The sequence below is a fragment of the Crocuta crocuta genome, unplaced genomic scaffold (genome assembly GCF_008692635.1).
Source record: "Crocuta crocuta isolate KB4526 unplaced genomic scaffold, BGI_CrCroc_1.0 scaffold216, whole genome shotgun sequence".
Lineage (NCBI taxonomy): Eukaryota > Metazoa > Chordata > Mammalia > Carnivora > Hyaenidae > Crocuta > Crocuta crocuta.
Genome location: NW_027531504.1, coordinates 5,290,302 through 5,305,774, shown reverse-complemented (window position 1 = coordinate 5,305,774; position 15,473 = coordinate 5,290,302). Strand labels below are relative to the sequence as shown.

The 15,473-nt window shown below is 34.8% G+C and overlaps 1 protein-coding gene across 4 annotated transcripts in view; it reads right to left on the bottom strand.

Moving 5' to 3' along the window:
- Positions 1-15,473, bottom strand: part of CDK17 (cyclin dependent kinase 17) — a 111,600-nt gene that overhangs the window by 25,650 nt on the left and 70,477 nt on the right. For all 4 annotated transcript variants that reach the window (XM_077772212.1, XM_077772211.1, XM_077772210.1 and 1 more), the window contains exons 2-5: positions 13,937-14,083; positions 8,005-8,169; positions 3,961-4,094; positions 3,114-3,239 (exon numbers count right to left, since the gene is read on the bottom strand). In XM_077772212.1, coding sequence (XP_077628338.1) covers positions 3,114-3,239; positions 3,961-4,094; positions 8,005-8,169; positions 13,937-14,054 — 543 coding nt within the window. In that variant the 5' untranslated portion in view covers positions 14,055-14,083. The remainder of the gene's footprint in view (positions 1-3,113; positions 3,240-3,960; positions 4,095-8,004; positions 8,170-13,936; positions 14,084-15,473) is intronic.

Sequence of the window (15,473 nt, the reverse complement as noted above, 5' to 3'; positions counted from 1 at the left end):
TGATAAAAATTAATCTTTCAAAGAACACTTTCAATCAGGTAACCAAATGGCAAAGCTATTTAAATAAAAATGGCTTAAAAAGTGATGCAAAACTACGATCCTAAACCTGTACCAAAATCAAGTTGGCACTATATTTTTTACTTTTATTATATATTAATGAATGAATGTCAAGTAACAATATGCTTATATTATATATAGTCTAAAGTAATTTTATTCTTTAGAAATGTAACCAAAAGAGAAGTTTTTGGTGGATAAAAAATTCCATGATATAAAATATAAAAAGGGGAATAACAACTGCTAGTAACCCAGAAATCCTAATCAATTGCTCCTTCTTCAAACACAAAGTTCAGCTGAATACCGGAGCTCCTGCCTAATTTTATCTCTATGTGGTCCCTAGGATCTGGGTTCTACTTCCCATTTCTATGGGACTGCCACATCATCCCTAATTTTGAATAAATTCCTAATTCATCATCCTGCCTCTTAGTCTTTCTCTCCTTCTACATTGTTTACACTTTTCCTGAAGCCACTTTAAGAAACAAAAATGTGATTATGGCAGCCCTTGTTTAAATCAGTACCACTGAGGTCCATTAAATGAGATGAATGAAGTTCAGGCTCCGTATTTGGCCTAATAGCCAAAGCTTTGTACAGTCTGGATATACCCTATCCTTTCAAGCCCTATTTTTTAATATTATCCCACATATGCCCTTCATAACCATTACAATTTCCCAACATACCTACATTCATACTTGGGGGTTTTAGTATATCAAGTTTCCTCTGCTGAAAATATTCTTCTACCAGGGTGTTTGGGTGGCTCGGTGTGTGTTAAGTGTCTGACTCTTGATTTTGACTCAGGTCATGATCTCACGCTACATGAAATACAGCCCTGCCTCAAACTCTACACTGTTGGTGCAGGGCCTGCTTGGGATTCTCTTTCTCTGCCCCTCCTAAAAATGTTCTTTTTCAAAATAAACCCCCCTCACAAAAAAACTAAAACATCCTTCTATCAAGTCAATATGACAAATTCCTACTCATCCTTCTAGAGCCAGCTCAAGCATCCAATTTTACTTGTTTTTTGGTTTTTTTTTTGTCCCACAGCATTTTATATGTACCTCTATTATAGCACTATAACCAGACTATAACCATAAAAAGAGATCCTTACATATACAATGTAACTGAACTTGTGTCAAAGGTGACCCTGCAATAGGGAAAGCTGACCTTTCAGAAAGCAGTGGCTATTGAAAGGGTCAATTGCTACATGCTGGAAGACATTTGCAAGACATAACTCATAAAGATTTTTTATAAAGAATGTATAAAGAATTTCTATAAATCAATTTAAAAAGAAGGCAGAAAACCCAAAAGAAAGGAGACGACAGGGGCACCTGGGTGGCTCAGTTGGTTAAGCGTCCGACTTCAGCTCAGGTCAGGATCTCATGGTTCGTGGGTTTGAGCCCCACGTCGGGCTCTGTGCTGACAGCCAGCTGAGAGCCTAGGGCCTGTTTCAGATTCTGTGTCTCCCTCACTTTCTGACCCTCCCCTGCTCACACTGTCTGTCTGTCTGTCTCTCTCTCTCAGAATAAATATAAAACATTTATAAAAAAAAAAAAGAACGAAAGGAGACGACAGACTTCAGCAGTTAAATCACAAAGGCAGGCATACATAAATGGCCAATAAACATTAAAAACTGTTCAGCTGAGTCGTCAGAGAAATACAAAATAAAATCACAAGAAAGTTAACACTACATACTGACCAGAAAAATAAAAAAAAATTTTAAAAAGAGACCATATCAAAAATTGGCTAAGGAGAACAAAATTATCAAATGCTGATGGGAGTGTAAACTGGTACAACCACTTTGGAAACTCTTTTAACAGTATTGAGAAAAGCTGAAGGGGAGCCTGGGTGGCTCAGTCGGTTGAGCATCCGACTCTTGATTTCGGCTCCAGTTGTGATCTCATGGTTTGTGGGATCAAACTCTGTGTCAGGCTCCACTCTGTCACTGCAGAGCCTGCTTGGGATTCTCTCTCTCCTTATCCGTCTCTGTCCTCCCCGCTTGTGTTCTTGTTCTCTCAAAAATAAACAAACTTTAAAAAAAAAAAAAATAGCTGAACATACGCATACAATCAGATCTGACAGTTCCACTCCTAAGTATGCACCCAACAGAAATGCTTACATGTACTAACCAAAATACAGGTAAAGAATGATAACAGAACCATTATTTGGTAATAACCTAAAACTAAAAACAACCCAAATGTTTAACTGTCCATCAAGTTAGATAAACTATAGTATACAATGGAATGCCAGGCAACAAAAAGAACAAATGAACTACAACTACACAACAAACTAGATAAAAACATGAACAGAACACTGGGCAAAAGTGGCCAACCAAAAAAAGAATACATACTGTATATTTTCCATGGGTATTGTAAAATATATATAAACTTGCATACATTTTTATACATTTGGATAGAATGTAATTTAATAATTTATAGTCATAATTAAAAGTTCAAAAGTTTAAATATGAATAATCAGAAATAAAAGCATTTTAAAAATAAGAATGTTTACATAAATGAGGATTTTAAAAAGGCTTTTGAGATATTAAAATATAACTATGAGCATTATATAGGAAACATGGGTAAACCTAATCTTTGGCATTAGAAGGAAGGAATGTGGCTACAGCTGAGGAAGCAGAAGGAGAAAGTGAACAGAGAAGGGGCAGGATGGGGTTTCTGGGATTTTTGGAATTTTCTTTTACTGATCTAGGTACTGGTTACACAGGTATGTTAACTTGGCAAAAATACATTGAGCTATGTAATTATGGTTTATGTACTTTTCTGTATCTCTAGTATATATCAATATATATTTATATATCTAATACATATTCTGTATATCTAGCATATATAAAAAATTTTCTAAAAACAAAACAGAATATAGCTTAAACTGTATTCCATATGCATCTTTAGACCCTTAAAGAATTGGAAAACAATAATATTCAAAAGAAAATTTAATAAAATTTAGTTATTCAAATATCAAATATAAAAATTAATGTAAAATGGTTACACCTAGAAAATCAAAGAAGGAAGATTGGATGATGTAGGTATAGGAGACTAAAAACTTACTAAAGAAGCTCTACGAGACCTTCGGCTCATTGGTTGATCAAATGGTGGACTGTTTATCTGCAACTTTTCAAGATACCCATCAGGTATTCTGATATCTGCAGGCAGTGATAACCGTTTATTTAAATCCTTTAAAAAGAAAAAAAAAGGAAAAAAGGTGTTTGTAGATAATTACAAATGGAAGAGACAGGGCTTTTCACTTTTGAATTCATAGGCTCTACTGTACTATTTATTAACAAATAAATGTCAAGTTTTATTACAGTTTCAAAGTTACCCATGTTGATTATATATAACATCTGAATGCAAACATATTTACTGTAAGCAAAAGTATACAACAGAGTTCTACAGAAATGGTACTCTACAATCCATTATTTCTGAGACAGTAGAAGGTATGATAAGCCATAAAAGAAATGATACCCATATTTATGCTATAAAGCAAAAAAAAAAAGAAAAAAGCTGGTGCTTATTTTATGTATACATTTTGAAATCTGAAATATTTATAAAGTATTAAGTATCCAGATGAACCTCAAAAATATAATTAAAATCATATTTTCTAAAAAGAAAACTTTGCTAAAGTATCATTCTGAATTTCCAGTATTTTTGAAAATTCGCATTTCCCTTACAAAGACCCTACGTGTATTTTGCAGAACATTAAATATAATTAATGTATACTTGCCTTGGGATACTATATAATTTAGAAAGGAAATATTCATAAGACCATACTAAACTTTCTTACAGTGTCATTTGCCTTCATGAAAATTTTTAAATAGGCATTTACTGTGTTTGATGTATATGTTTTTATACACACAAACACACATATGTAGGCACATTTTTATCTTTAAATGGTTACCTCCATTGAGATCCGTCTATGTATACGATTTCTAAGACAAACACCCGTAGGTGACTGTACTTCATCAGATGATGTCCCAGAAGCTTGGTCACTCTCACCATCTGATCCCATTTTTAGATTTTCGTGAACAATATCTGTATCAGAAAATGAAACATCATTTATCTTGAAAGAGCTGTATATCACATAATTTATTATCACTACAAGTAAGATATTTAAGTCAAGACATTAAAAATCATAGCATAAGAAGTCTTACATTTTGGGTGGTTTAGGTGTATAGCTAACAGATCAAAATATAATTCAGATGTCTCGAAACAGAAGTGAGAAATCCTTTTACACTCTGAGATTATGAAAAGCTATGGAAAAAATTAACATTCAAGTAATTATCAAGAGCTGAATAATAAAATTACAGGCTGAAAATAACATTGGAGGATTACTTAGTCAGTTCTTTGATTTTCCAGATCTGGGAACTGAAACTTGGAAAGGTTAAGTGATTTTCAAAGGTTATACAGCTTAGAGGCAGAGCTAAAATAGAAACCTGGCCTTTTGCCTTTTATTTATTTAGTTTGGTATTTTCCATTAAATAATGTGCCATTGGGTCTATAGACAAATGATCAACTTCTTTGAATATTCGTAATAAAAAAATTTTTCAAGGCCACTAATGCAGTTTTTCCTCTCTAACGTTAAAAATAAAAAAACAATTCAAAAATTATTCACTAAATATCTATTTAACTATAGAAATAAGTCTGACCACCAAAAATCTGCTTGAAGTCAAAAACATATTTAAATTACCATACAAAGTGGGTTATGGGTTTTGTTTAAATTAAGGATAAACGTTAATATGAACAGAGAGGAGGAAGATTAATTCTATCTGGGTATACTGAAAACAAATTTATATACTTATATACCTGTTCTACATTTGCATTTGTCAATCATCCTGTAATTCATACAGCAAGACTTGCCCACCAGAAATACTAGATCTCAAACACATCCCTTACCACTGGTTCTCTTTATAGAATTATTCATTTCCCCCAAAAGTATGTTGTTTCATGCTAGAGTGCTTTAACATACTACCTACCTCACTCTTCTATCCATAAGAGATGGCCCCAGTTTACCAATATAATGAACTCATTCTTTAAAACTATGTTCATTACTCAGTGAAATCTTTTCTACTCTCAGACACAGATGACTACTGTGCCCACACCTACTGCTCCCACTGCACTGAAAAGCATTTTTGGTTTCACGAGATTTTAATACCAAGTTATGAGATCACCAAGGGCATAATTTAGCTTATTCACCTTTGTATTCCCCAACTTAAAAAAGTGCCTGATATTTAGGAAGTACTTAACAAGAGCACCTGGGTGGCTCAGTCAGTTAAACCTCCAACTCTTGGTTTCGGCTCAGGTCATGATCTCACAGTTTGTGAGATCGAGCCCCATGTTGGGATTTGTGTTACAGCCAGAGCCTGCTTGGGATTCTCTCTCTCCTTCTCTCTCTGCCCCTTCTATGTTTATGCGCACACTCACCCACCCCCCAAAATAAATAAAACCATTAAAAAAAAGTATTCAACAAATAATCTAATAGATTACTAACTAAAAACCAAAGAATGCCTAATAACTGCACCTCTTCTTTCAAATGAAACATTATATGAAATACCAACACGTAAAACAAAATAGTATTTGATAGTAGTAATTTTTATTTTTAATGAGTATTTGCTTGTGAAAATGAGAACTGCTTAACAAAAAACTGAAGTTAAGGATCTTATCATATCAGTTTCAGAATTCCTGTATTTTTGGTTTTTTGTCCTGATAACACATTATTGAGAAAATTCTTACACTGGTAAGTAGTCGCAAATATGAAGGTTTTTAATTGATTGATATGTAATTTAAGAACACACTTCAGTTACGATTTCTGGAGAAATTTTTTACTAAGATCGAAACAAAAAATTAACTTGAAGATAAAGGTCAATGTATTGGTAACTGATTCCTAATCTGATGGTATCCAACACGTACGAGGCCAAGTATTCTTTTCTGTCACACTTTTAAAATGCTAAAGATAGTTTAATCATGCCTTCTACTTCCAGCAAAATCTGAAAATCTACCTTCTTCAAGAAAATACTGAATAAAATGCAGTAATATTTAAAAATGTATAGCTGAGTTTACAAGAATATATGCATAATACCGAGGAAGCAAAGACAGAGAAGCAAAAGCCAAAAGCTGTTATGAACAAATGGACTCTATCGCTCTCTTGAGGAGGGGTTGTTGATCTTGATAAGAAGGTGCTCGGGTTTAGGTGCCACTCTAGTATGAAAAATGAATGAAGCCCTGGCTGTCCAAGGTGCAAGTGACAGCTTCCTAAAGAAAGGCAAGCTTCCTAAGAGAAAGACTCTTAAAGCACTACATCTTCAGTAAAAGGACAGACTTCAATAAATCTATTCTACTGCACAAGGACCACAAAAGAGCATATTAATCTCAGACCACAAATAAATACCTGAGTACCATCTGACTCAACCAAGAAATTGCTTATGTCATTAACGAACAAATGTAGTTCCAACATGATTATCATGTTCATTTTCATTTCTGTTAATAAGACAAAAGTGAAACAATAAAGGCTTATGTCAAAGTATCAGTCATTTGTCACTGGTATGAGTAACTTCTTTCCTGAATCAGTAACTTGAACAGTTTTCAAGTACTAAAAGAATATTTACTTATCAGATAGCTCAATTTTGTGCCACTCACAAATGTTAGAGCTATAGATACAACATACTTTTAAGTTTCATCTGCATTACTAACATTTTCAATATCATTTTCTTAAATTCAGACCAAAGATCAGCAAATGTGACCTGTTTTTATATGGCTCCTAAACTACAAATATTTTCTGCATCTTTAAAGAGTTATTTTAAAAGAAAAAGAATATGCAACAGAGACCATATGTGGCCCACAAAACCCCCAAGAATTACTATCTGGCCCTTTACAGAAAAGTTTGCCAATCCCTGGACTAGACAGCAAAACAATATATCAAGTCCTGATCTGAAGTGTTTTCCAATTTCTGTGGGATAAATACTCCCTCCATGGCCAACTTCAAGTTACATGACCATCAGTGAGCATATAGTTGGAAAGAAACATATGTGCCATTACATAAAATTTTGATTTTACAGATATAACAGAAATAACCTCAAAAGCAGAGGTAACAGTAAAGAATAGTAAAATAATTAGGAAATAATGAGTTTTAAGTATTCATTGCCTTTGTTTTTAATTAGCTTATTTAATTACAGGTTTATATAATTTAAATTTTAATAATGGCTATATTTAAAAACCAGCTTGCAAAATTCCTAAAAACTTAAGAATCAGCTCTCATGAACCAGTGTGAGCCTACTCCACTACACCGTTCTGTAGGGTTACACCTAGAAGGATAAAACCTTTATAAATTTCTTCCCCGCTATAGATAAGCTCATACCCCCAAAGTTAACACATGAGGAAATAATTTACCATGACAAAGAAAGGAGATAAAGGAAGCAGCAAAATAAAACCTCTCCCACACTTCAGTAAACATAATTATGTCATGAGACTATAAAATGATTTTAAAAATCAAAACATTATAGTAAGATGCCATAAAAAAAAGACCAGAGAGATAAAGAAACTTGAGGTGTATATTTTTCCTGAATATTTAGAATGACACAGTGACCGAAGGCTAACAATTCAGGTGATAATTATGGATATTAATTACCGCACTGGGCTACTGCACGGTGACAATCTGGAGTTAACTATGGTATGACCCTAAACTAAGCACCAATCTGCCGTTCATCTTGAAATCTTGCATCCATCTCCTAAAGGTTTTGTTTTCTTTCTGGTGAACAGGTTTTCCACCGTAGTGTCAGCACTATTACCTCTCTAGAACCTTCCATCTTTCTGCTATCTGGGTTATTTTCAACTTGGTTTTTGTCTTACCAGAAAAAAACAGATAATAAAGGCAGGCTGACTTCCATACAACTATAATCTAGCTATGTACATGACCTCTAGGGAAAAAAAACAAAACCATTAAAATTACCTAATCGGCTTCCATTTCTGGGCATTGCCATGAAGGATCCCAGGCTTCCTCCAATTACACTATGTGGTCTCCGCAATGGGGGCTTCTTGAAGGATCCTGTGTACTGGTGGAGGAAGGAATGCATACTGTGAGAGGTTGGAGGCCTGCCATTCTTCACAATAGGCTCTGTGGTTCACAGTATCCAAAATCATTCATTACCAGCCCAAGATTCAGGATCACATGAGAAGGATTGAAAAAGCAAAACAGAAAACAAAAGGTTTATGAGATCAGTAACATATAAGAATTTTTTGGCTATTTATACAAGTACCAGAATTAAAATAATTTCTATGAAAAATACTTATAGGAAATACTTTACTATTTAAAATTGGTCTAGTAACTTAAGTATCCACTTCTTATATAACCAAAACTGGTTAGCAATCACAGAACTATTATAGTCCATAGACTTTTTTTTATCCATTTGCTTATTTTAATACACCCCCAGATTGTTTCCAAACGGTTCCTACATTTACTAACTTCATATATGCCTTATGATTAGACATGCTATAGAATATAAAATACATGGTCCTGGCCTGAGGGAATTTATATCCCTATTTGTTAGACATTCAAAAGGCGTGTCAGTTGATGAATAAAACAGAAGTACTTAAGCATAGATCAATACAGAGGTTCTGAAATTTACCTAAAATTTGCGATTTTTAATATAAAGAGCTTTTTTTTAAGAAACCACATTATAAATAAGAAGAAACATTTAGAAAATACAATACTTAAAAAGTTATCTGATTATAAATGGAAGAAATTTTGTTCTGTAATGTTTACAGGAATCTCATGATTCCTTTCCATCTCTAAAGAAGAGCTCTAAAACAAGTTAAGGATAGGATGAAGTCTTCTGTGACACATAGTCTTTTGTATTAGAATTTTGTTTTTCGATGATCGGCGTCACTCATGNGGGTGTTATATGGACACCAACTTGACAATAAACTATTTAAGAAAAACAAAAGAATTCTGTTTTTACAGGTAGTATTCAAGGAATTTTAAAAAGAACTGAGCTTCTCTAGCTTCTCTGAGTATCTTCTCTAAAACAGAGCCAGCTCTTCTTTTGTAGCTGGTAATCAGGAGTAAGACTATCTCCCCATATGGGTATTTCTCCTACCTGTAAAGGTTTATCAGACACCAAGAACAAGACCACATGGTCTATACTTCTACTGATAATGGCAGCATATAAGAAGATGGGAGAGGGAGGATGGAGCCAAATGACCCTTGGGGCTCAGACAAAGCCCAAGTTATCTAATTTGGGTAGAACACCAGACTGGAAAAAGGAAAAGTACCTAACTAGGAATAGATACCATCTGTCCAAAGTGTCCCATGCCTGTACATTCCTTGGCAGTAGCTGGCTGATCAAGGATTTGGGGGACCTTAACTTAAACCTAGTAAAATAATCAGTGATTTCATAATGAATGGAGAGTGGGCATCTGATACAAATGCAAAATTAAATAGTCAAACAGTGTAGAATTCGAGCTAGAACACATAAGAAACATTTTCTCTTTCAAGGTTGTAATATTTCTTATCTGGAATCATAATAAATTACATAAATAATCTGCCTATAGAAAAGTTACCCCAGGGAATAGAACCCCCTGGGAGGGTCCTTTGGCCCCATTCTCCCTCTCCCATCTTCTTATATGTAGCCATTATCAGTAGAAGTGCAGGCCATGTGGTCTTCTTCTTGGTGTCTGATAAACCTTTACAGGTAGGAGAAATACCCACATGGGGAGATAGTCTTGAGGAATACAGCTTTAAAAAAAAAAAAGGAGATCATAAAAAATTCAATTCTTCAGGAGACTTTTCTTGTATGCCTACCATTCTAGGTCCTGGACATCAACAGGTAAACAAAACAAACAAGGTACTACTAAGATTTTAAGATCTTATGGAGGAGAAACCAATGAAAAGGAAAAATATTAGACAATGATAGGCAATATGCAAAAAATTTTAAAAGACAGGATAGAAAATAAAGGAGTAGCTATTTTTCACTAGATACTGAGTAAAGTTCTCTCTGTAGAAGCATTTTTGACAGAGATATAAATGGAAGAAAGAGCCAATCCTGGGAAGATAGGTGATGGTGAGCTAAAAGATATTTCAGACACCAAGTCAACACGTGTCAGGAGTCTGACTTGCTAGAACAGTGGTCCTCAAACTTTAGTATGTTTCAGAAGCACCTTTAGAGACTTGTTAAAATACAAGATTGCTAAGCCCTAGCCCCAGACTTCCTGACTCAGTAGGTCTGATGTGGAATCCAAAAATTTTCATCTCTAACAACTTCTCAGGTGAGGCTGATATCGCTGGCCCATAGATCAGACTTTGCAAACACTGTGTTAAAAGAACACAAAGAAGGCAAGGATAGCTGTAGTACATAATTGTTATTTAGTGAGGGCAAAGAGGTAAGCAGGTCTGTATGTAACTATAAAATTTTCAAATTTTATTCTGACATTGGAATCAGTTATGGTAGCTTTGAAGCAGGTAGTAATATGATCTCACTCATGTTTTAAAGATCTCACTCTGAGAGGTAAGGAGGTGGAATAACTATGAAGTAGCATGAGAGGGATCTCTTTGTGGTATTGGAATACCTCTTTATCCTGATTGCAGCGGTGGTTAAATGAATCTACATGTGATAAAATGACACAAAACTATACTCATACTTTATTCCAGTGTTGGGGTGCCTGGGTGGCTCAGTCAGTTAGGCCTCCGACTTTGACTCAGGTCATGATCTCACCACTTGTGGGTTCGAGCCCCGCGTCAGGCTCTGTGCTGACAGCTCAGAACCTGGAGCCTGCTTCGGATTCTGTGTCTCCCTCTCTCTCTCTGCCCCTCCCCACTTTCACTCTATCTGTCTCTCAAAAATGAATAAATGTTTAAAAAATAAATAAAATGACACAAAACTATACTCATACTTTATTCCAGTGTTAATTTCCTGGGTTTGATAATGTTAGTTAACGAAGATGTAACCAAAGGAGGTAACTGAGAAAAGGACACAAGGGACCTCCCTGTCCTATGTTTGCAACTTCCTTTGAATCTATAATTAATTAAAAAGAAACTTAAACATCACTCTTGTTGGTATTAAAGAACAGATGAAAGGGAATCAACAGAAGGAAGAGACTATTATAGTGTCCTAAACAACAAATGGTAGTGGCCTGAACTAGGATGGAGAGAAACAGGCAAATTTAGGATCTATTACAAAGGAAGAACCAAAACGCTGGCAGATATGGCTGCAAAATTATTTCAAACATACTCTTTTATCCAGCTGTTAGTGAGGACAGATATTATAAGCATCTACCTAAAGAAAAACTTTAAAGCTACATCCAGAGCAACCGTTAAAAATAAATAAGGATATGTGAAAGGACAATAGTTGGACACATGTTACCAAGCATATAAATAACTGCCATTTATAATGAGTTTTTAAGTTATTTATGTAGTAAATACCCAGGAAACTAGAATGGCAGAAGGGGAGAAACAAAAAGGTAAAGGAGGGTAGTATTATCCCCATACATGTGTATGTGTATGTGTATGTCCTCCTCCTTCCACTGGCTCCAGAGTATGCATGAGAGCCACCTGCCTTTATGTAATGCAAGAGTAACAGCACTGTGTGCATGCATGTGACTGAACAAGAGACAGGATATCAAAAATTGTTTTAAAAGGCAGTTTACTTAGGGAAACTAGAACTACATTCTTCCTCCTTAAGTTAGCATTACCACTATATTACTGTTGGGGTAAATATCATTTGCTTTACAAACTGGCTACATTATATGTGAGAAGGTAATGTAAACAGTATAGTCCACCATTTCTTATTCACTAATCCATACTCAAAGGTGGACTGTGTGTGTCACCTATCTTAGGAGCTTTTTATATTCGAAGATAAATTCCATAAGAATATGTCGGAACATATTCTTGCAGACACTAAGTAACCATAAAGGTGTAGAATCTTTGTCAAAGGGTATTGGTGAAATCCACGGGCTGATAACACATAAGCGTGTAAGCAACAGCAGATTATAACTCAGAGACAGCCTATGCTCCTAACAATCTCTGCATTCCCAGAGGAATGCATATCTATTATAAAATCTTCAACTATTATTTCAAGTAACTTGGGTTAAGAGAAAACTCAGTAAGAGATCCTATTTCTTCCTTTTTACTACTTGTTAAAGTCGTTATTGTAATAAAATAACATATACCTCTTGAAAAAAATTTCAACATTTCACCATTCATTATAAATTAAGCATGTTTTAGGACAATACTAAAATATTCCAGAAAATATGCAAATAATCTAAAATATTAATGAGCTCTCCAAGAAGTATGTCCATTTTTTTGATTCATGCTTTTTTATTTTTTATTTTTTGGTTTATTGATTTTGAGAGAAAAAGAGCACAAGTGGGGAAGGGCAAAGACAGAGGGAGAGAGAGGATCCCAAGCAGGCTCCACGCTGACAGCACAGAACCTGACACAGGGCTCAATCTCACAAACTGTGAGATCATGACCCAAGATGAAATCAAGAGTCAGAAATTCACCCAACTGAGCCACACAGGTGCCTCCTTTTTTTTAAAAAGAGGTTTGTCTCACAGTCAAATACCCATTAAGAACATGACCCAGAAGCTATCCATCAAGATGTATAGTGTGCTTGCAAGACTCTTTGACCATAAGAACAAATACATAGGGCTGAATTAAAATACCAAGAACTCAAAGTGGGTCTGAGGGATTAAAGATTTTGCTCCTGGCAAGAAGAAAAAAATGTAAGACAGTATAAAATTGTCATTGAGCTTTGACCCAAATGCAAGATGTGTCCCCCTGCTACATAAGTAACTTATATCCAAATTATTATTTAAAATTTTTTTTCTACTAAATTCATCTATGTCTCCTCTCCCATATTACAATCAGCCAGATCAACTTGAATAAATAATGACCCTGATAAACTAAAGCTTGAGTAGGATAAATTACTTACTCAGAGACATATAACTAATAAGGAAGTTTTAGTGTATCTCAAATTCCAATCTATGTCTTTTAAAGTTCAGAGCCCATACCCTTATACTTTTCCCTCTCACAACAAGGACACTTGTATGCAGGCGGTAGGGGTATTCATGCATTCACCCACTGCCACAAATCTCTAACAGAAGAATTTTAGGCACAGGAAACTACAGCTTGCCAGAGAATGTATGTATCATGACATACTGGCAGCCATTCCTGTAACTCCCTCCTGGTTATTAATAAGACAATCCTGGGGCTATTTCACTTTTGAATGTGTGTCCTTGTTCTATCAATTTCATCAGGATTTTACATTTTAATTTGCTCAATTTAACAAGCTCTTTTCATTTTATATCAACATCTGTGAACTACTACTCTACACTGTAAAAAGAACTGTCAAATATGTGAAATGTTACATGCCCATCAAGTGCTCTCAATACTATGAATAGATACTGCAGTAAATAAAAGAGTAAAATTCACTCATGTGATGAAACTTGTTATCTAATCAATATGCATATATAATGTTCTAAAACTATAATGAAGCCTCAAACAGGAGTTTCACAAATTTACTAAACTTTTAAGCTATATTAACTTAAAAATAGTTATTTAACAACTAGGATACTATTATATAAGGTATTCTTATTTAAAAGCCAATGACAAAAGGAACAATAAATGAGAAAAGAGAATCCATAGGGTTAGAGACCAGAAGGAAGTTTAAAGTAATACTACTGGAGTAAGTAACATTACTCCAGCAAGCAAAAGTTATGTCATCTTTTGTTTTCTAAGAACGAGGGAACAAGACAAAGAAATAAACAAAAAGAAGCTAATAGAAACCTATCAGAAAACAAAACTTACAATTTGTAAAGTAATTAAAAGAGGAAAGCATCTCTCCTCTCCTCCCTCCCACTCCCCTCCCCAGCCAGCAAATATTTACCATTATCCTTGCTGCTGTTTTCTTCAATAGTCATTTGTTCCGCCAATTCAGACAATGATTCATCAATAGTTTGGCTTCCTCGAAGGGTGAGGGATAGCCTTCTCTTAAATTTTTTCATCCTATCACTTGAATGTGACTTGAAAATTCCTGAAAAAACAGAAGAAAATGAACACAAAATTAAAGCTATAAAATATTTTAAAGCTCAAGGAAAATGTCATTCAAAGTTTACTGGCAATCTTCAAAACAGGAATATAATAAGGATTGTCATGTCCACCAAACATCACAAAGTCCAACCCCTTCTTTAAAAGGATTCATTCACTCTGGGGCTCCTGGTTGGCTCAATCGGTTAAGCATCCGACTTCTTGACTTCCACTCAGGTCATGATTTCACCATTTGTGAGTTCAAACCCTACACTGGGCTCTGTGCTGACAGCATGAGGCCTGCTTGGGATTCTCTCTACCCTCCCCCTGCTCTTCCACCCTCTCTCTCAAAATAAACAAACATTAAAAATAATAAAAAGTAGGGCTGACTGGGTGGCTCAGTCAGTTAAGCGTCCAACTTCAGCTTAGGTCATGATCTCACAGTTCGTGGGTTCGAGCCCCACATCAGGCTCTGTGCTGACTGCCAGCTCAGAGCCTGGAGCCTGCTTCAGATTCTGTGTCTCCCTCTCTCTCTGACACTCCCATGCTCTCGCTCTCTCTCTCTCTCTGAAATAAAACATTTAAAAAAATATTTCTAAAGAAGAAGAAGAATAATAAATAAAATAAAAAGATCCACTCATTCTGATTAATGCTATATTTATGTAGCATCATCAGAAAGGCAGGCATACCCCATACTAGACACTTTTATAACTCTTAATTCATTTAGTCTTCCTAACTCTAAAGAGTAGACTACACTACTTATTTTCACTTATTTCAGGTTCAAAGCAGTTCTCTGACCAATGCCAAACAAACAATAAATGATAGAACTGAGATTTAAAATTAGGATTACCTTTCCCTTCACATTTTAACATCTCTGAAATTAGGATGTATCTTATAATTAATGGATGTCAAAATACACCTCCAGCTTTGTCCTTCTTTCTCAAGACTGCTTTGGCTATTCAGGGTCTTTTGTGGTTCCATACAAATTTTAGTATTATTTGATCCAGTTCTGTGAAAAATGCTGTTGGTATCTGGATAGGGATTACACCTAATCTGTGGATTGCTCTGGGTAATATGGATATTTTAACAGTATTAATCCCTCCAATCTATGAGCATGGAATATTTGTGCATTTGTTTGTACTGTCTTCAGTTTTTCCCCATCAATGTTTTATAGTTTTCCAAGTGCAAGTTTTTCACCTCTTTAAGCTTTTCTCTAGGTATATTATTCTTTTTGGTGTATAATGTATTACTTATAATAGCCAAGAATTGGAATAAGCCTAAGTGTCCATCAATAGATGAAGGGATAAAGAGGATGTGATACATATACACACACATATGTATATATATACACACATACACATAATGTGTTTTAATGTTTATTTTAATGGAATATTATA